This window comes from Saccopteryx leptura, chromosome 11, assembly GCF_036850995.1.
Source record: "Saccopteryx leptura isolate mSacLep1 chromosome 11, mSacLep1_pri_phased_curated, whole genome shotgun sequence".
Taxonomy (NCBI): domain Eukaryota; kingdom Metazoa; phylum Chordata; class Mammalia; order Chiroptera; family Emballonuridae; genus Saccopteryx; species Saccopteryx leptura.
Window position 1 is genome coordinate 20,108,531 of NC_089513.1, and position 20,565 is coordinate 20,129,095.

Here is a 20,565-nt window from a genome sequence, read left to right on the forward strand (position 1 = left end):
GTTCAGAAGTGGATGATTGCTTCTCTTTCCTTTTGTCTGTTTTTTAAATACATTTTCACGTTAAGGTGGGCACTGCCTGGATCCCTACCTTTGCTGGAGGTGTTGTGGGCATTGCTTTGTGATTCTTCCCAGGCTTTCATCCGTGCTGTGCGGAGTCCGGGCACAGGGGCCGCTGGGGAAGGGTGGCAGCAGACCGGGAGGCAGCGCTCTTTTAGCACCTAAACGGTCCACCGATGTGTTTGCCCAAAGCTTATTGGTGGCCTAGCATGCCAGGCATTTGTATGAAGCTGAGAATTTTGTTGGAGAATGGGTCTTACTCAGGTTGCCTCAGAGTGTTTGAGCTCTGGGTTTAAAATGTTTCCAGTTGAGAAGCAATAGATACATATCGTTTCTAGAACATGCTTGCAGTAAGCTTGGTGAGGAAGCCAGTGCCAGCAGGAGTGAGTGCTTCTCCGTGTCCTCCTCTGGGAGCAGCCCCTTGCTGGGGTGTGTCAGTGCTGCTCAGGTGAGCTGAGGGAGCAGCAGGCAGGGCTTCCATTTCCACATCCACAACGAGCCCAGCAGGGGGTGGCCCAGGTGTGTCAGTGCTGCTCAGGTGAGCTGAGGGAGCAGCAGCCAGGGCTTCCATTTCCACATCCACAACGAGCCCAGCAGTGGGTGGCCCATGTGCGAATTCAACAGGAAGTACAATTGATCCCTCACTCGTTCCATTCCCTTCTTTCAGGGGTTTTGCATGATAACATTTTCAGGGGAGGGAAGCTTTAGGCTGAGAGGATGGACCCACATTCTCTTGCTTTAGCTTTTCTCATTGAGGAGGGTCCTTGCCCTCCCCGCCACATCCTCCAGAGAAGAGCCGAAACCAGACGCACGGGCCACCTGCCACGTCCCTCCCTCCTCTTCTAAAACCCTAACTCCTTTCTGGTTAGTCACATACAGGGTTGGGTCAGCAGTTCTATCAACCTGCAGACCCACTTTTCAACACGACGGGAAGTGACATTTCTGTATAAAGCCACATCTGAACCAGACCCTAAAACATGATCACTTGGCACGGAAGAGATGAGTGCGCTGGGATCATCCTGGAAAATCTATGGCTCTCCGACAGCAAATTTGTTTGATGTTAACACTGGATAGAACTCTCCAAAGAGTGATTTAGTTCCGAATAGGCAGGGTGCATTATTGATAATGGCTGCTCAGTCGTCCTTCTCAGCACCAGGATGAAAATCAGAGCTATCACTTTAAAGCTTTTGGTTAATGATGATTTAAGCGGCAGACACCTCTTGAACTTCTTAGCTGTAAAGTCGCAATCAGTTTCATGGCTGATACTCAGAGTGGGCAGCATTTGGAACTCGAGCCAGCTCAATCTTCTGGACCATTTTTTCCCCTTTCTTGCTTGGTTGCCAGTGTGCCCAGACTGAACGTTTCCTTTTCATCCATTGTGTTAAATGTTTCTGCTCAACTCCCTGAAACTCCACACAAGCCCCATGTGGCAAAATACAGTGGGAAGAAAATAGGGAGAACTGGTTGAGGATGAAATAACATAGTACACGAATTGAGAGGATTCGAAAGCTGTATTAGCACGTCAGTAAAGGAGCATTGTGGGAATGGTGGTTTAGCTGTCTGGGATGATGAAGTGCCTAATAGATACAGTCAGTCTCTTCAGGGGCAGCATTTCAAGGACAGGTTATTTCAGGGTAGGGTGAGGATAGAGGTTAAGAGCTGGGAGTGTGCCCATTGGAAGACTTAAATACTTAAGACTCAACTAAACTCTTGTCATGGGGATTTTTTTTCCTTATCCATTAATCAGTAAGTACCGATCTTTTAATTAGGGAGTTTTGACCATCTCTCTCCTCATGTTTAAAACCCATGCATACATTTCCATTGGCCATGGGATAATATAAAAACACCTGCCACGGGGCTCCTGAGAACCTTCTGCATGTCTCCTCAGTGTCGTTTTGAGCCCTTCTTCCGCACTCTGTCCCACCTATACTGGTGAGTAATACGCCTTCCTGCTCCTGGCTTGTGGCATTGATAACCTCTCAGCCTGGAGCATTCTTCTCTCCCTACCATGCCTCGCCAACTCCTTGTTCGTCTAGAGCAGTGATTTTCAACCTTTTTTGTGCCGCGGCACATTTTTTACATTTACAAAATCCTGGGGCACACCACCTACCAAAATGACACAAAATGACACTCTAACACAGTACGTATTATACATATAGTTAATAACATAGTTTCTAAATGTATTTATACTCACACCTGACCATGTCTCACGGCACACTGGTTGAAAAACACTGGTCTAGAGTTCCACTTGATTCTTGCTTTTCCAGCAAAGCCTTTCCCTGATGACCAGGACAGGTGAGGTTCTTGTCATCTGTGGATTTCTGTGCTGTTCGAGCCATTATGATCCTTTCAGTAGATTAATTACATATGTGCTCTGACACCCTTGAAGACAGAGATGTGTCTTTTTTTCCCCACTGTGTTTCAGCACCTTGCACTGTGCTGTCCTGTGGCAGGTGTTCAGTAAATACCTATGAACGAACGGATGAACGAATGAACGAACTAGGGCCATGTTCCAGTCAGTGGGCTTGGTAACCTGTGGGGTAACATGTTCCAGTCAGCGGACTTGGTAACCTGTGGGCACATGTAACAGTCAGTGGGCTTGGTAACCTGTGGGCACATGTAACAGTCAGCGGACTTGGTAACCTGTGGGCACATGTAACAGTCAGCGGACTTGGTAACCTGTGGGCACATGTAACAGTCAGCGGACTTGGTAACCTGTGGGCACATGTAACAGTCAGTGGGCTTGGTAACCTGTTGGGGTAACATGTTCCAGTCAGCGGACTTGGTAACCTGTGGGCACATGTAACAGTCAGTGGGCTTGGTAACCTGTTGGGGTAACATGTTCCAGTCAGCGGACTTGGTAACCTGTGGGCACATGTAACAGTCAGTGGGCTTGGTAACCTGTGGGCACATGTAACAGTTGAAGAATGTTTACTGAATCAGCCTCAAAAATGAGGTGTTTGAGTACTGGGGGATGGGGAGGCTGAGGGGCTTTATCCTGTAAAAAGAAGACTGAGCTGGCTCGAGTCCCAAATGCAAGTGTGTAAGGTGTTTTAGTTCTGAGATAAATGATCTCTTAAAGACAAAGCAAGAGCCTGACCAGAAGGTGGCACAGTGGATAGAGCATCAGACTGGGATGTGGAGGACCCAGGTTCGAGACCCCGAGGTCACCAGCTTAAGTGCAGGCTCATCTGGTTTGAGCAAAGCCCACCAGCTTGGACCCAAGATCGCTGGCTTGAGCAAGGGGTTACTCGGTCTGCTGAAGGCCCACGGTCAAGGCACATATGAGAAAGCAATCAATGAACAACTAAGGTGTCACAACGAAAAATTGATGATTAATGCTTCTCATCTCTCTCTGTTCCTGTCTGTCTGTCCCTGTCTATCTCTCTCTCTGACTCTCTCTCTGTCTTTGTAGAAAAAAAAAGACAAAGCAAGAGAAAACCAAGCCATACTTACGTGTTCAGATGCAAGAGGCAGTTTCTCCAAAATTTTTCCTCAGAAAAGAGTGGCGTCGCCTGACCAGGCGGTGGCGCAGTGGACAGAGTGTCAGACTGGGATGTGGAGGACCCAGGTTCGAGACCCCAAGGTCGCCAGCTTGAGCGCAGGCTCATCTGGTTTGAGCAAAAAGGTCACCAGCTTGGACCCAAGGTCACTGGCTCAAGCAAGGGGTCACTCGGTCTGCTGAAGGCCCCCCAGTCAAGCACATATGAGAAAGCAATCAATGAACAACTGAGGAGCCTCAACACAGAATTGATGTTTCTCATCTCTCTCCATTCCTGTCTGTCTGTCCCTATCTGTCCCTCTCTCTGACTCTGTCTCTGTCAACAACAACAACAAAAAAGAGCAGTGTCCTATGCATTCTCTCAGTCACTTAATCTTGATCAGTGCGGTGCTGTCTGCAGAGGATAGGTCAGGCTGAGCTGACTTCGGGTAGTGCTGGCTTTGGTTGCTTAGAGAGGTCACATAATGGAACAGGTCTTAAAGTTTCAAAGAGGAAGAAAACAAACTGTGACTTGAATATCTCTAGGGTTGTGACTTTCTAATCATGTTATGGTGACTGTAAACTGCTAAGACTGTTTCTTTGGGGGGCAAGTGATATACTTGCCTTCAACTGTCAAGATCTGGAATGTATACCTAAGAGCCTTGGTCGGCACACTGCGGCTCACGACCCACATGCGGCTCTTTGGCCCATTGAGTGTGGATCTTCCACAAAATACCACGTGCGGGTGCTACCTCAATAAGGAATGTACCTACCTATCTAGTTTAAGTTTAAAAAATTTGGCTCTCAAAAGAAATTTTAATCATTGTACTGTTGATATTTGGCTCTGTTGACTAATGAGTTTGCCAATCACTGCCTAAGAGGACCGAAGGGAAAACAACTACTCAGTGATGACATTGTATATGGATTTAAAAAGTTGGCGTATTTCAAAAAGCTTAGGTGGCCATGAAGATGCTATGTTCTAGAAGACTGTATTAAATGACTGAAAGATTTGTAATATGCCTGTGGATTGCTTAATTCATATACTGAATTGCTCTTTACAGAGAGAATAATAGTCCAGGCACGGTAGTTATGTTGTTGGAAGTGGGATTTCAACAAAACTTTAGCTTCTTGGTCGGATCCAGATGTATATTTAGCTACATGAAATATACTAGCTTTGAGTAAATCTTTTTTAGCTTCTTTGGCAAGCAGGTTAATGGATTTAACATTGTAGCCTTACAAAACCAACTTGCTGTTGACATACCCCTCTTTAAACAGGACTTTCAGTGATCTTCCTAAAACTTCAACCTCAACACAAGTTTGATAGCTATTTTTAAGCCCCACATGCCACTGCAGGTCCCATCGTCAACAAGTGCACTGCAGCTGTAAGCTGTCTCGGTAAAATGACTCAGCAGACCCCCACCCTAGCACCAAGCACGTCCCATCTGGTCAGTCTGTCACTTGAGGACATACCACTTACTCTACCAACAGCTTCTACAGGGCAATAAGTTGTCAGGTAAATTTTGCCTTCAACAGCCACATGAAGGCTTGGTTCTTCATAAGCTTCAGACATAAATACAGAAGAATGTAGCTCAAGACAGCAGGGCGGCTGATGATGTAATCTGATATCAGAAGGAGTTGAATCTTTTCTCCGAAGACTGGGTCGAGATGACATACAGCTATAAGCATGTAAGATAGCAAATCCCAAAACTATGATTGCAGTGAGCCAGTGCCAGAAATATGGAGCTGGCTCTGCCTGGAGCGTGTTTGACTTTTGTTTCATTTAAACGATAGGAAGTATTGGTTTTTATTATAACTTTGCTGTTTAACTGTGCATTTAATACATGACAGAATGAAACTTGCTTCTCTGCCTTTTTTATTTTTTTTAATCCTCCTTTACCCCATGGACGTTGAGTGGCTTTCTGCTTTCCTAGTCTCTCTGCATTAAGTTTCAGCTCTTCTTCATCTGGAAAAGAACAAGGAGCAAGTTCTGAAGAGATCAGGGCTGGGCCTCAGGGACCTGCCTGATTGGCCCAGAAATTATACGTGGATTTTCAGTTACAGTATTTAGTTCTGGATAAATAGTATATTTACATATATTTAATGTAATGTAACACATAATTCCCTCTGTCTTTAAGTTATAGGCAGCTTCCCAGTGAAGCGCATTTAGGGAAAAGTAAAGGTACTAGGGCCAGGAAGCCTGTAACGCAGGGGTCCCCAAACTACGGCCCGGGGGCCACATGCGGCCCCCTGAGGCCATTTATCCGGCCCCTGCCGCACTTCTGGAAGGGGCACCTCTTTCATTGGTGGTCAGTGAGAGGAGCATAGTTCCCATTTAAATACTGGTCAGTTTGTTGATTTAAATTTACTTGTTCTTTATGTTAAATATTGTATTTGTTCCCGTTTTGTTTTTTTTACTTTAAAATAAGATATGTGCAGTGTGCATAGGGATTTGTTCATAGTTTTTTTTATAGTCCGACCCTCCAATGGTCTGAGGGACAGTGAACTGGCCCCCTGTGTAAAAAGTTTGGGGACCCCTGCTGCTGTAACGGGTGAGTACACAGGGAGAGCCAGAAGCTGGTCTTGCTGCTGGGGGCGGAGGCAGGAGTCAACTCCGGAAGTAGCGTGGGGGCGGGAGTGTCTGTTTCCCGGGACACTGCCTGCCCAGGGCTCTGGGGGGATCATTCGTCAGAGCTGTCCCGGAGGGAGCCCTCCCGGTCTATTCACTCTCAGGACCTGCGTTCCTGCCACTGACAGTTACAACTGAGCCTTTACTTTGTGCCAGATGCTGTGCGAATTGGTTTTTATTTTTTAATTATTATTTATTATTTTGCAAGGGGGGAGAGAGACAGGAAGGGAGAGAGATAAGAAGCATCAATTCTTTGTTGCGACTCCTTGGTCTCCTTAGTTGTTCATTGATTGCTTTCTCATCTGTGTTTTTATTGGAGTGAGGGGACTCCAGCCCAGCCAGTGACCCCTGGCTCAAACCTGTGACCTTAAGCTTCAAGCCAGCGACCATGGAGTCATGTCTATGATCCCACGCTCAAGCCAGTGACCCTGCAATCAAGCTGAGTGAGGTACACTCAAGCCAGTGACCTCAGGGTTTCAAAGCTGGGACCTTAGCATCTCAGGTCCACGCTTTATCCACAGCACTCGCACCAATAAGGCCATGCTAATTGTTTTATAAACACCATTTTATTTAATCCTAACAGCAATCCTAATAAGGAAGACATTTCCCCACTTTACCGATGAGGAAGCTGAGCCGGTGATGGGAGTCGAGGCTGGTACCCAACCCTCTTGCTCTCCTGTCTCTCATAGTGGGAGCTCAGTAGATGAGAAGGAAGATGCCTGAGCAACATACTGGTGGGGATGTTCTTGACTTTGCCCCATCCCCCAACTTTGGGGGACTAATCACCACCATGGGGTTCAGGATGGTGTCTGAGCCCATGAAACATGATCTTTAGACCTCAAATACGGAGAGGATTGTGGGAGGTTCTGCTCAGATGAGGTAAAAAGTCTAGTCTTTGTCCTCTGGACTCTTCCTTTGCTAAAGAGTGAAATGTGACCCACTTCCAACTGCAAGGGCAGGTAGGCAGGATGTTTTCATAGTTCCTGCAACATGGCAGTGCTCTGCCAGGTACCGAGCCCCTGGGGACTCCGCTATTGTGATGCTGCTAGAATGAAACTGTTGGCTTGGTTGGGAAGCATTTTTTTCTCTTTCCTCCCCCTCCAAAGGACTATTGCTTTAACAGGAGAAGCTTCAAAATGGACACAGTTACGCCAAACAGAGGACATCTTTTATGACCTTTTTTTTTTTTTTTTTTTGTATTTTTCTGAAGCTGGAAACGGGGAGAGACAGTCAGACTCCTGCATGCGCCCGACCGGGATCCACCCAACACGTCCACCAGGGGGCGACGCTCTGCCCACCAGGAGGCGATGCTCTGCCCCTCCGGGGCGTCGCTCTGTTGCGACCAGAGCCACTCTAGCGCCTGGGGCAGAGGCCAAGGAGCCATCCCCAGCTCCCGGGCCATCTTTGCTCCAATGGAGCCTAACTGCGGGAGGGGAAGAGAGAGACAGAGAGGAAGGAGAGGGGGAGGGGTGGAGAAGCAGATGGGCGCTTCTCCTGTGTGCCCTGGCCGGGAATTGAACCCAGGACTTCCGCACACCAGGCTGACGCTCTACCACTGAGCCAACTGGCCAGGGCTCTTTTATGACATTTTTGAGAAGTGTTTAAACCTGTTTTTCTAACCTCACTAAAGAATTGAGCTAAATGCACCTCCATTTTTGTTTTTATAAGTGGTATAAGTTTTTTTGGCTTAGAGGGTGTTTAGTCTCTGAGCACTGTGTTCTCAGCTTACCTTCCTATCACTGTGTCCCTGGACTTGGGGCTCCAGCAAGGTCAGGGGAGCAGCTTGCTGCCCTTTGGCTGAGCACAGTCCCTTCTGCCTCGGGCCATCTGAGTTCCCGGTCTCACCTCCCTGCCTTGTTAACAATATGTTTTCCCTGGAGAGCCACAACCTGTTCACTTAGTTCAGTGCTGGTGGCTTTTGTTTGGTGGCACTGCTGTCTGCGATGGATCTCAGACTGGTTCCCTGTGGAGACATTTGGTGGCTTCTGTGCTCCTTGAGCAATGGAAGCTGATCAGCTCAGTTTTGAATCTTCCCCAGTGAGTTCTAGAACAAAATTCATGTTCCAAGAAAGAGCTATTGACTATTTTCTCTGTTTTGTCAAGAAAATTTCCCTCCCATCACCACCCAGAGCCCTGGTTTTAATTATAGATCAGAGATGTGAGTCCTGCTAACCCATAGTATCATGTTAGTGAGTGTGAAGGGTACAGCCATGAACAAGGTAGTGGTCCCACTCCTGTCCCCTAAACAGAGATAGCAGTGAATGGACTCAGCCACCAGATTAGCCTATAGGGTCACCTCTTGTCCATTCCCAGGGGACTGTGCCCAGACCACCTTGCTTTGAGTCAAGGTACATTGTGACCAAAACTTCACCAGTCTGCCCAATTATTAACTCTGAAACTACCTGGCAACTTAACTTGGAATGTCCTTATAAACAGGCATTTTTTTTATGTGTAATTACAGGACACCTGTGTACAATATATACCCAGTGGGACCTGGGCTGCTCTAAGAAAATCAGTGTTTCTCCATGAGGGGGAGATGGGGAGAAACTTAGAATGGGAGTCTGAGATGTCCGCTGCTTCTCCAGACTTGGCTATTCACTGTGCACTTAGGCAAATTAGTACTTTATACCCACAGTTTTTTCCTCTGTGAAATATTAGCGATAACCCTACTTATCTTTACCTTAGTGTTGAAATTACTGTGACATGATTAAAGTACTTGAAATTACTTACATTAGTGTAAGGTTATGGAGGTGGCGTGATTAATTCTAGGGAGTGAATGTGTTCGTTGTCCGATTCCCTTTTCCCTGAAGTTGGCTTTGGATCTGAGACTCACTCTGAAATAGGGGGTTTAACTTTAATGGCACATTCATCACCTGGGAAGCTTAAAGTAAGACCAGACCAAACAGAAACCACAGTGCTTGGGCCCTACTCCCAAAGATTTAATCTTAATTATTCAAGAGTGGGACATGGGGATTGTTCGCTTATTTTTTTTTTTTTTTTTAGATATGCAGATAATTCTTAAGTGCCAGTCCGCACTGAGAGTTGCTTCTTGCAGGGTTTGAGAGTTGGAGAATCAAGCCTACATCCAGGGCTTGATTTTGAGGCAAGCCACGGCTACCTATGTTCTACTTGTAGGGTGTCCAAAGTACCTCAATGGGCGGAACACCTTAGACTTGTTATTTTCCTATTCCCATCCCTTAATCCTATGCCCGATCCCATCAGAACCCTGTCTTCTAGACTAGACAGTGTACAGTATCGTCATCGTCACCATTGCTAACTCCTTCAATAAGTACTTGGATACCATGGGATCTCATTTTATTCTTGGAACGCCTAGTGAACGTCTCTTACCCCATTGTACGACTGAGGAAACTGAGGCTCAGACCCATTCCTCAACCTACCCAATCTATTAGGGGTGGTTGGAGTTCTCGCCCAGGCTGTCTGGCTCGAGAGCCCACACACTTAACCACGGCGCTATTCTGCATGATGACTAGTATCAATGGGTAAATGCTCTGCTCTTCTCCATGTTGTGTTTATGTTTCAGCAGGAGCTTTCTAGAGGTAGCGCTTTAGCTCAGGAGAAAGACTCCATGGCTGGGATGTCGTGCTCCACCATAGCCGGTGGGGAGAAGCCTCTAGGCACGCGAGGGTCTGTGGTGCCCTGGATGTCATAGTTACCAAATCATACTGCGTGGAACGGTGGGTATCAAACTTGCTTGCATGTTGACTGCATCTAGAGAGCTTGGAAAATCACTCCCTGGTCCCCACCCTCCGAGACTGATGCAGTGCGCTCGGAGGGGTTGCCCGAGTGGGAGCTGAAACACCCCCCGGGGACTCTCCCGTGCTGCCAAGGCGGAGCAGCACTACTGCCCTAGGGCCACCCCCTCCAGTGGTGGGTCTGAGGAGCCCCTGCGCACTGATCCTCAGAGGTGGCGGAAGTGACCTGGGAGTAGGAGGGTAGCTCTCTGTCCCAAAGCACTTGTTATCTGTTTACTTTGATGTGATGAGATTAAGCATTGTTAAAATAGGGTAGTGACAAGTGGCGTACAGTCTGCTGCCTGCAGGAATTCCGCTGCTAGAGTTCAGGTTTGTTTGAGGGAAGTCCTTGAAGGTGAGAACATTCAGAGGCCACAAAGAACCTTGGTTCTAGAGTGTATCAGTTCGGCCCCTCGGAATGGCGGCTTTCTGTTAGAAGCATATACCCTGTCTTCCTCTTTCCCAGCACTATCAGGGAGAATCCTGGCTGGGGGTGTGCACAGGAAGATGTGCGTTTCATCTACAACCCAAACAGTTTATTTATTTATTTTATTTTATTTTATTTATTTTTTTATATTTTTCTGAAGCTAGAAACGGGGAGAGCCAGTCAGACAGACTCCCGCATGCGCCCGACCGGGATCCACCCGGCACGCCCACCAGGGGCAACGATCTGCTTACCAGGGGGCGATGCTCTGGGCTTCGCTCTTTTGCGACCAGAGCCACTCTAGTGCCTGGGGCAGAGGCGAAGGAGCCATCCCCAGCACCCGGCCATCTTTGCTCCAATGGAGCCTTGGCTGCGGGAGGGGAAGAGAGAGACAGAGAGGAAGGAGGGGGTGGGAGTGGAGAAGCAAATGGGCGCCTCTCCTATGTGCCCTGGCCAGGAACCGAACCCCGGTCCCCCGCACGCCAGGCCAACGCTCTACCGCTGAGCCAACCGGCCAGGGCCTACAACCCAAACAATTTAAAAAAATGAGGTGTATTTCCCATAACACAAACTGAACTATTTAAAGTGAACAACCCATTGGCATTTAATAGTGTTGTGTGGCCACCACCTCTCATTAAACACGTTTGTGTTACCCTGAAGGGGCCCTTCCCCTCCTAATTCTGTCCATCTCCACCGCTCAGACCACGTCTGTCTTGCTTCCCTCAGGTCTTCGCCGGCTGTTGTGCTGTCTCTCCCGTCCCTTTGTCTGTTCTCTTGGCTGTTTCCTTTGCGCTGATTGTGATTCGCCTTGTCCTGGGTGATAAGCAATGTGTCTTCCTCCGAGGGTGGGGTGAGGGAGGGTCTGTGGAGGAAAGGGGCGGTGGGATGGTTGTTTGCAAAGGCAATGCATAAAGCAAAACTTGATTATGGTTAAAATTGCCCTTGGAAGTCCTATAAATCGCTCATCAAGTGTGGTATGCGTGACGCTGGGTAAATAGCTCTGCTCAGGGATTCATAGGCACGTTACGCTGAGAACCCATGAAGCAGGATTAAGGTGAGGAGGCAGGGAGCCGAGGGACCTGCTTGCAGATGTCACCCACTGGCAGTTTCACAACACAGCATTCACTGGTAACAACGGACCGCTGTAATCTCAATACACGTCTTTATTGTGGAGAGGGAGGAGACCTGAGAGCATCTGGCTCAGAGTGGACACACATTAGATGCTCGAACGTGTAGTGGGTTTGGATCTAACGTTTGTTTGAACAGATCTGTAATACGCATTGTCTTGTAAAAAGTTGTCACAGGAGAATTTGGCTATCTCCTTTCTTTCTAAAGGCCATTAACTGTTGCTGGCCTCCCTTCTCTCATCTTGCCCTGCCCCACTGAGGGCTCTTACTCTTTCTAGGAAATAGTCACATTACTCCTTAGAGTCACAATACCTCATTTTTTTTTTTTTGTATTTTTCTGAAGCTGGAAACGGGGATAGACAGTCAGACAGACTCCCGCATGTGCCCGACCGGGATCCACCTGGCACACCCACCAGGGGCGATGCTCTGCCCACCAGGGGGCAATGCTCTGCCCCTCCCGGGCGTTGCTCTGTCGCTACCAGAGCCACTCTAGCACCTGGGGCAGAGGCCAAGGAGCCATCCCCAGCGCCCGGGCCATCTTTGCTCCAATGGAGCCTCGCTGTGGGAGGGGAAGAGAGAGACAGAGAGGATGGAGAGGGGGAGGGGTGGAGAAGCAGATGGGTGCTTCTCCTGTGTGCCCTGGCCGGGAATCGAACCCGGGACTTCTGCACGCCAGGCCGACGCTCTACCACTGAGCCAACCGGCCAGGGCCTACCTCATATTTTTATGTGAATTATCTACCCAGCTAGGTTACGTGTCCCTTAAGCTCAGGGGATAGATCTCCGTGTTTGTATTTGACTACGTGATGCTCATCACTATATGTTTTACATATAAACCAGATGCCCCATACAAGCACGATCTCTCTTTATGATTCCTGTGTCAGTGAATATGATCTGAGCACCTACCACATGCCAGGGACACAAAGATTCCAGTGGTGTACCTGAAAGATCTTGAAGTAGTGAGATGAAACGGACATGAAAGAAATGACCGTGGAACCAGACAGTCAATCACGGAAGAAGTGACTGAGGCAGCTCAGGCCAGAAGGGCTCACTCCAGGGCCCAGGGAAGGAGGAGCTCTGAGGAGACGGCGCTGGAACCCGGACTCTGCCCCCGTGGACGAGGGAGGGGTGGGCGTTCTGGGCTGAGGAGGCAGCATCACAAGGGTAGCGGGCAGCACACCTTTCCTGTAAAAGGCCGTTAGTCAGTCTTTTAGGCTTTTGGGCCACAGAGTTATGTCATAGCTACACAACTGTCCCTGAAGTATGGAGGCAGCCATGGGCAGTGCATGAATGAAATGTGTGGTTGTCTTCCAGGCAAAATATTCATGAACACCAAAATTTGGCTTTCATATAATTTTCATGTGTTACGTGAATATCATTCTTTTGAAAAAATTTTAAGCCAATTAACAGTTTAGAAACTATTTCTAAACTCATGCGCGACAGAAACCGGTGGCACACCACACCTGGCCCAGGGCTGCGGCTTGCGACCTGTGCACGAAACGAGGAAGTGTGAGATCGCATGGCAAGATTAGGGAGGAGGTTCTGGCATGCACACTTTTAACTCAGCAGCTGTGGAGGGGGCTGGGATGTTGCATTTCTAACAAGCCTCTGGGTCCTGGCGAGGCTGAGGTCTTTGCTTGATGTAGCAAAGAGCTGGAGTGTCATAAGGGTGTCTGTCCCCTTATGGCCTGGATGCTGTGATGGGTTCTGTGGGTTTGTGCAAATACAGAAGACAGTTTTCTCTCTACCGGGTGTTTCCAGTTATGTAGAGAGAATAGACTTATACAACTAGGAAGATAAATGGACCCTCCCAGGGTACAAGTTGAATAGAGCCAGACAGTGAGATTCCCATACTGGGCAACCAGCTGTTCAGTGAGTGGACATGGGGTGCAGGGTTGAGGAGTCCCGGGTGAGCAAGGGCAGGGCTCCTTGGCTTCCAGGATGTCACACAGCTTGCCCACACATCGTCACTTCCACTCACTTTCTGTGGGGACCCTGCCATTCTCTTCGGGTACATTGAGCCATTCCTGAAACTGTTTACACTGAGTGGATACCGACTTGAGTAGAGTTCATTGGATGTGCCGTACTCCCTCAGCTGGAGGGGAAGTCACAGGAGCGTAACTCAGAGGGCTAGAAACTATAGGACGCTAAGGAACCCCCCCCCCCCCAACGCTTGGGGACAGAGCACTGCGAGTCATCGCAGCAAGGCAGATGGTCGGCTGAAACGACAGTGGAGGTGGGGAGTTAGAACAGCTGAGGGGAGGAGAAATGTTGACAGTGCAGGTTGGCAGACACTCCTCGTTTTCTCTGGGGACACCTCAGAACATTCTCCATACCTTACTGTAAAGCTCTCAGACACCGTGACGCTCTGTGGCGTCTTCCTGTAAAGGGTCGGTGATGCCTTGCAATAGGCAGGGAGGGTCCTGTGAACGTGATTCTCTGGAACGCCAGAACCGAATGGCGTTGTACCCCGAGCTGGGGCGGCAGGGAAGCACCCTGGCGGCCGTTGGCTTTCCCCAGATCAGTGTTCTGTCCTTTGCCTCCTGACTTTCATGGCTCAGCACTGAATCAAAGGCAACTGTAGCAGGGACCGTGACCACCCGGAGGAAAACACTGTATAAAAGCAGGACCAAAATAAAGCCAGCAGGCTGCTGTGTCCCAGTGACTGATGGGCCGCAGGTCTGTGCCCGGAGCTGTCACCCTGTGAGGGGTGGGTTATGCTGTCCCCGGCACACATTCAGCTGGGATTTTGGTCAAAAGAGCATTAGTTTCAGGTTTGCAAAGAACATTCTGTGCCCACGAAACCGTGTGTGAGTGTGTGTGTGTGTGTGTGTGTGTATGCACATGCATGCACACAGGCAGCTTCTAAAGCAGATAAGCCCTGTGGAAGTCACATAGCAATGAAACAGATTCAGAGGCTTGTCTGACAGGTGTAAGGAGCGTGGTATAGGAGTGACAGCCAGTAGATCCCACTGCCTCCGTTCTGGGCTGACCCGTGGTCCTCCTAGCTGCCCGTTACACTCACCTCGGGCTCTGACTGAGCCAGTCTGTGATGGAACCCAGACTTGTATTTGCAAAGCCCCCAGATGATTCTAATGTGCATTCAGGGCTGGGGGTCCCCACGTCACATGGAGGTGCATTGCCATTTACCCAGGGCTCGGTTGTCCCCTGCCAGGATTTAGCCAGCTTAGTGACCTAGGGGAGGTTGGATGAGATTTCAGGGTGTCTGTGACTTGGAGAGTGCACAAGTAAATTGAGGTTGCTGACAACATAGGAATACATAGACACACTTTCCATTTGCTGACCACTCTTTCACTTCCGCAGGAAAATGGCTTTGTCCCCAGAGCAGAGTAGCGGAGCAGATCAGACATTCCGTGCTTTGAGGAAACCCATCTTGTTGGGTTTCGCATGTGTTGCTTGTTGTTTGCAGCACACTGACCTCTCCCCACCCCCTCGCCATTGTGTACCACCTTGGAAATGCTGGTGCAGAACACTGGGGAAAACCAAGTGCAGGCTTGGCAGTCTCCCTGGTAGAACTGATTTCAGTGACCTGTGGTACTCACTCTCTTAGGATCTAGGAGGTGCCCTCTGCTGCCTGTTATTGTGGTACTGGATCCTCTTATGTCCAGAAATGAGACGGGAGGAAAATGTGTCCAGCAGGCTTCCGTCCTCCTGAGGGCCCCCATAGGCAGCGACACCTGTTCAGAAACCCGAGAGCTTCACTGCTGTTTTCCTCTTTCAGTACACACGGGTCTGGATCCCCGACCCTGACGAAGTGTGGCGCGCGGCCGAATTAACCAAGGACTACAAGGAGGGAGACCAGAGCCTGCCGCTCAGGCTGGAAGATGAAACTGTAAGTGCGGGTTGTGGGGATGGGCTCACCGGTCTGCTGGGCAGAACTGGATGGCACACGCTGGGTTGAGTTGCTCCTGCAGATGGGAGCTGCTGAACCTCTGGCATCGTTTTCATTGCTGTTGGTGATAACGTACTTGACCGTGCTAACCCAGGAAACTGCTCTACGATGTCACATAGTATAAGCGCCTGTTGGTGTTATCAAGGAGATCCCTGGTGACTGAGGCCAGAACCTTTCAGTGGAGTAGAGGGGACAGGGGGCTTCTTCCATGGGGAGGCATCCGTGGGGGGGTGGTGACGGGGTAGCTGGTCCAGGAGACAGTGTACAGTACTATGGTGAGAGCACCAGGCCTGGACCCAGCTGGCCTGGTTGGGATCCCGGCTTGGCCGTGGCTAGCTTCGCGCCCTGTGCAAATTAGCGATCTTTCTGTGCCTTCAGATGTGATAGCTTGTCGAGGGCACTTCTGAGAACAGAATGAGTCCCTACGTGACTCAGAGTAGAGCCGGGCACTTTGGCACTCAGAATGTGTTAGTGGCTGCAGTGAGATTTCTTTTTTATTAGTTGCCTTTCAGGTGGTTTCTCTGGACAGGAAGACAAGGTCGTAACTGTGCAATCCTGTTCTCTCTGGGTCTGATTCAGTTTCTCTCTTCATGAGCCTGTGTGACCAACCTGCTCTGCGATTTGTGCATTTCGCAAATATTGGAGTGCTTGCCCTGTGCCGGGGCACGGGTGTGCCGGTTAACGGTTGTGGCCCTGCCATTGGGGGAGCAGCTCAGTGCGGGAGGCAGCAGTGAGCGTGGACATGAAGGGTGACAGAGTTGCCGCAGCCACAGAAGCAAGTGGGCGAGGTGTGGGGGAGAAGGAACCTGAAGGAGAGAGCCCGCTGAGCTGAGGGTGTTGAGGGAGGAGGGAGGTGGAAGAGAGCCGGCCATCGGAGACTCAGGGCGCAGCGGACCCAGAGTAGAGAGTGCCCAGGCATGTGTGTGCGCTAAAGCCTGGAGGCCGTGGCGTGTCCCTTCGGTGTGTTAAAGGAGGCAGCTGCAGCTGGCAGGAACCGTTGGAGAAGGGGGAAGACGGTGGGTAGGACGCAGTCAGAGGCCGTTTTTGCAAGGTGTGCAGTGGGGGAGACTGGGAGGAGGCAGGCTCTGAATGAAGTGGCAGGAAGAAATCAAGGCTTGGCTCTGGGACGGGCTGCGTTGGAGGGGCTGCAGAGCAGGCATTGCTCGGAGGGAAGGCTGGAGTGGCTGTGGCCTCCTCTGAACTGCAGTGACACTAAAAGTTGGCACCACATCTTTAGCCTGATCATTTACTGTACTACGGTTTCTCCTTCTTTCAAGCACATTGGTCTTCTTGTCTTTCTAGGTAGTTAATGACCAACTAGAGAAATGGACCATGTCTTATACTTTGCTGACATAGAATCTACTGTGGTTGGTGATTAACTAATTGATTAGTAGGAAGAGTGACAAGCCTTACCTTACTCACTTCTGCTTTGTGTCAACTTGAGCATAGCTCCCAGTCGAACTGGAACAATGAACTTGCTAGAAGACGTGTACTCCAAGGTGTGCACCCTCACCTTCCCCTTCCTGGCAGGCCAGCTTTGCTAGCTTGCTCTGGTTTTGAAGTGAAGAACAAAATTCCCAACGGATGAAATCATGTTTACCACGTTGAATAACTTCACACCCCACGCCCAAAACAAAATGAAATTAATTCACCCACTGGAATGGTTTTTCTCCAAACAGATTTCATTTCAGTTGATCTTGTAAGTGGGTGGGTGTTTTTAAAGAGTGTACGGGGGTAGTGAGAAATGATCTGTGTTGCCAAAACAGAGCAGAGTCATGCCTCTCTGCTGACAGTGAGTCCTGCCCTGCCTGACGGTCCTGGCAGCTGCCCAGGCCCTGCCACGCCCTGCTGTATGGACGGGCAGTGTGAAATCAGACCGGGTACCTGGGGCTGGGGATTAGCAGCTCTGCAGAAATCATGTTCTGTGCATATCTGACTCCGTCCAGGTTGCTCCGGGGCTGTGGTCTGTCCACTGCTGGCTCTGAGCTGTCATTAGGAGTAAGCTGAGCTGTGGGCCAGAGGCCAGAGGTCAGAAGTTAGATGGTTGGCCAGCATGCTTGAAGAAAGGGTCCTCGAGACCCTCTCCTCCAGCTGAAACCATCTCATACACCAGGCTGGCTGGGAAATCTGCCCGCACTCCGTTTCCCCCACCCCCTGCTCCTCCCTCTGAAGTCCAGTTGTGTGGGCGTAACCGCAGCTGCGGAGGGTGAGGATAAATTCGTTCTCTTCTGTAACAACAGTAACATTCCTGACCCCGGGCTTCCACCTGATTGCTCCCCTGTGAATTCTGTTCAAGGAGGTCAGCCCCTCAGTGCTCCTCAAAAAGCTTTCTTTTTCCCTGTGGTTTGCTTGCTTATTATTGTAGTGAAACATAAGTTACCATGTTAACAATTTTTCAGGGCACGGTTTAGTGTCATAAAGTACAGTAGTCCCCTCCTTATCCATGGTTTCAGTTACCCATGGGCAACTGCGATCCAAAATATTAAATGGAAAGTTCCAGAAATACTTCATAAGTTTTAAATTGCATGCCATTCTGAGTAGTATGCTGTAATCTCGCACCATCCCATTCCATCCCACCTGGAAAGTGAATCATCTATTGGTGCAGGGTCTCCACACTGTATACTTACCAGTCCATTAGTCACTCAGTAGACTTAGTCATCAGTTCTCAGAAAGAGAGAGAGACTACATTCACATAACATTTATGACAGTATATTGTGATAATTGTTCTATTTTATTATTAGTTATTTTTAATCTCTTACTTCTAACTTCATGATATGTGTGTGTAGGAAAAGATGTAATATATCATATATAGGGTTCAGTAGTATCCTAGGTTTCAGGCATCCACTGGTGGTCTTGAAACATATCCTCCATGGATGAGGGGGCTACTGTACCATGCTGTGCCACCATCCCCACCATCTATCTGCAGAACTCTTTTCATCTTGCCAAACTGACACTCTGTACCCAGTGAATATTAATTCCCCCTCCCATTCCCCCTTTCCCTGGTCATCGCTCTTCTGCGTTCCGTCTCGGAGACTGATTGTTCTAGGTACCTCATAGAGATGGAGCCATACAATATTTGTCCTGTTGTGTCTGGTTTGTTTCACTCAACACAATGTAACATGTTTTATACAGTGGTAGCTTGACACACAAGCACTTTAAATCACGAGCAATTTGAGAGATGAGCAGTCACTCGTGGGATTTTTTGCTTTAAGTCACAAGCGGATATTTGAATCACAAGCTTCTGCCACCCTCCACTAGGTATAGCCTGCCGAACGTTCTGAAAGGGAGGAAGAAACAAACTTCCATGGAAAAGTTTTTGTTGAAATGGCCTCTAAGTGCAAGAGAGGAAAGTGTGGTGAAAAAGCAAAAAGTCAGTGAAGAAAATAGTGATTGTTGGGCAAATGAGTGTAAAATTTGCATTTTCTGAGTTTGTTCACTTTTATTGTTAAAAATGGTGCTGGGCAGCTGTCTGTGAAATTGCTAATCACCTTCCTGTATGGGAAGAGCCATTGTTATGCTAATATCTCTTCCTCATCTGCCAGCATCTCCACCTGATCTTGAAGGTAAATACACTTCATAAACCAGTTTATTTCTTTACATTCTCTCTTATTATGTGTACTTATGTATATATGTATATGTATATGTATTTGTTATTTATAAAGTACATTTTCTTATTTAAAAGCATATAAAACAAAAAACTCATGTCGTTTTTGGGGGCCAGAATGGATTAATTGCATTCCCATTAATTTAAATGGGGAAATTCAATTCGACACATGAGCAATTTGAGTCATGAGCTCAGCTGTGAAATGAATTAAACTCGTGTGTCAAGGTACCACTATATTTAAGCCAATGAGAAGATGGGAAACTTCTTGGGGGAGAAGGGTAGTGTCTTCTCTTTTTCTCCCGACTGCTGTGATGGGTGCAGGGTATCTAGGTGTGCCAACCCTTAGACAGTACTGTGTTTTCAGACCGGATCAAGCGTTTCGATGTGTGCACACCATGGTGATAAATGTGCTTCCTCATTCTCTGCCAGGAGTGGAACTCTGTGTGCTCTTGTGTGCCCTCCCCTTCCTTACAAATTGCTCAGCTCCTGCCCTCTAGTGGCAGGGAAAACTCTACCCCTTGTTTCCATGGTTTTGCATTCCAGTTCTGTATCCAGTGTCCAGCAGCCGCCTTGATGGGGCCCTGAGTTAGGGAGAAGAAGACGAGATACATGAGCTTTAAAAAGAGTCTTGGCATATCTGAGCCCTCTACCACTTACCATCTTCACCATTTGTAAGTGTACCGGTTGGTGGCACAAAGTACCTTGACATCGTTGTGTAACCATCACCACCATCACCGTCCATCGCTAGATGGCTATCTGTCTACTTATCATCAACCTGTTCCCCTGCTGTAGTCATGACCTTTTCCATTAGTTGGGCTATTTTCCTCGCTGTTTCTGCTTACAGATGGGCAAAGCAGTGATTCCCCCCCCACCACCTACCCTGGGACATTTTTGGTTGTTATGACTGAAGAAGGAAGTTTGCTACTGGTATCTAGTGGGGAGAGGGCAGGGTTGATGGCAGGCACCCTCTAAGGCACAGGGAGCCTCCCCGTCCTCCTCTTCCCCAAGGAGAGAATTCTCCAATCCTAAGTGAAAGCAGTGCCAATGCTTAGAATCCCTCGTTTCAGCCCATACAGGAAATGGTCCGGACTATTTATTGCTGTTAAACACCAACTTAAAAGCTGAACAGGGGCCCTGGCTGGTTGGCTCAGTGGTAGAGCATCGGCCTGGAGTACAGGAGTCCTGGGTTCGATTCCCAGCCAGGGCACACAGGAGAAGTGCCCATCTGCTTCTCCACCCCTCCCCCTCTCCTTCCTCTCTGTCTCTCTCTTCCCCTCCTGCAGCCAAGGCTCCATTGGAGCAAAGTTGGCCCGGGCGCTGGGGATGGCTCCTTGGCCTCTGCCTCAGGCGCTAGAGTGGCTCTGGATGCAACAGAGCAACGCTCCAGATGGGCAGAGCATCGGCCCCGGTGGGCATGCTGGGTGGGTAATGGGCAGAGCATTGCCCCCTGGTGGGCATGCTGGGTGGATCCCGGTCGGGCGCATGCGGGAGTCTGATTGCCTCCCCGTTTCCAACGTCAGAAAAATACAAAAAAAAAAAAAAAAAAAAGAGAAGAAAAAGCTGAACAGGGACCCATGATTCC

General features: G+C 48.9%; 1 protein-coding gene across 2 annotated transcripts in view; it reads left to right on the forward strand.

Moving 5' to 3' along the window:
- Positions 1-20,565, forward strand: part of MYO5B (myosin VB) — a 320,122-nt gene that overhangs the window by 118,593 nt on the left and 180,964 nt on the right. For both annotated transcript variants that reach the window (XM_066352739.1, XM_066352738.1), the window contains exon 2: positions 15,209-15,319. In XM_066352739.1, the coding sequence (XP_066208836.1) occupies positions 15,209-15,319 (111 nt within the window). The remainder of the gene's footprint in view (positions 1-15,208; positions 15,320-20,565) is intronic.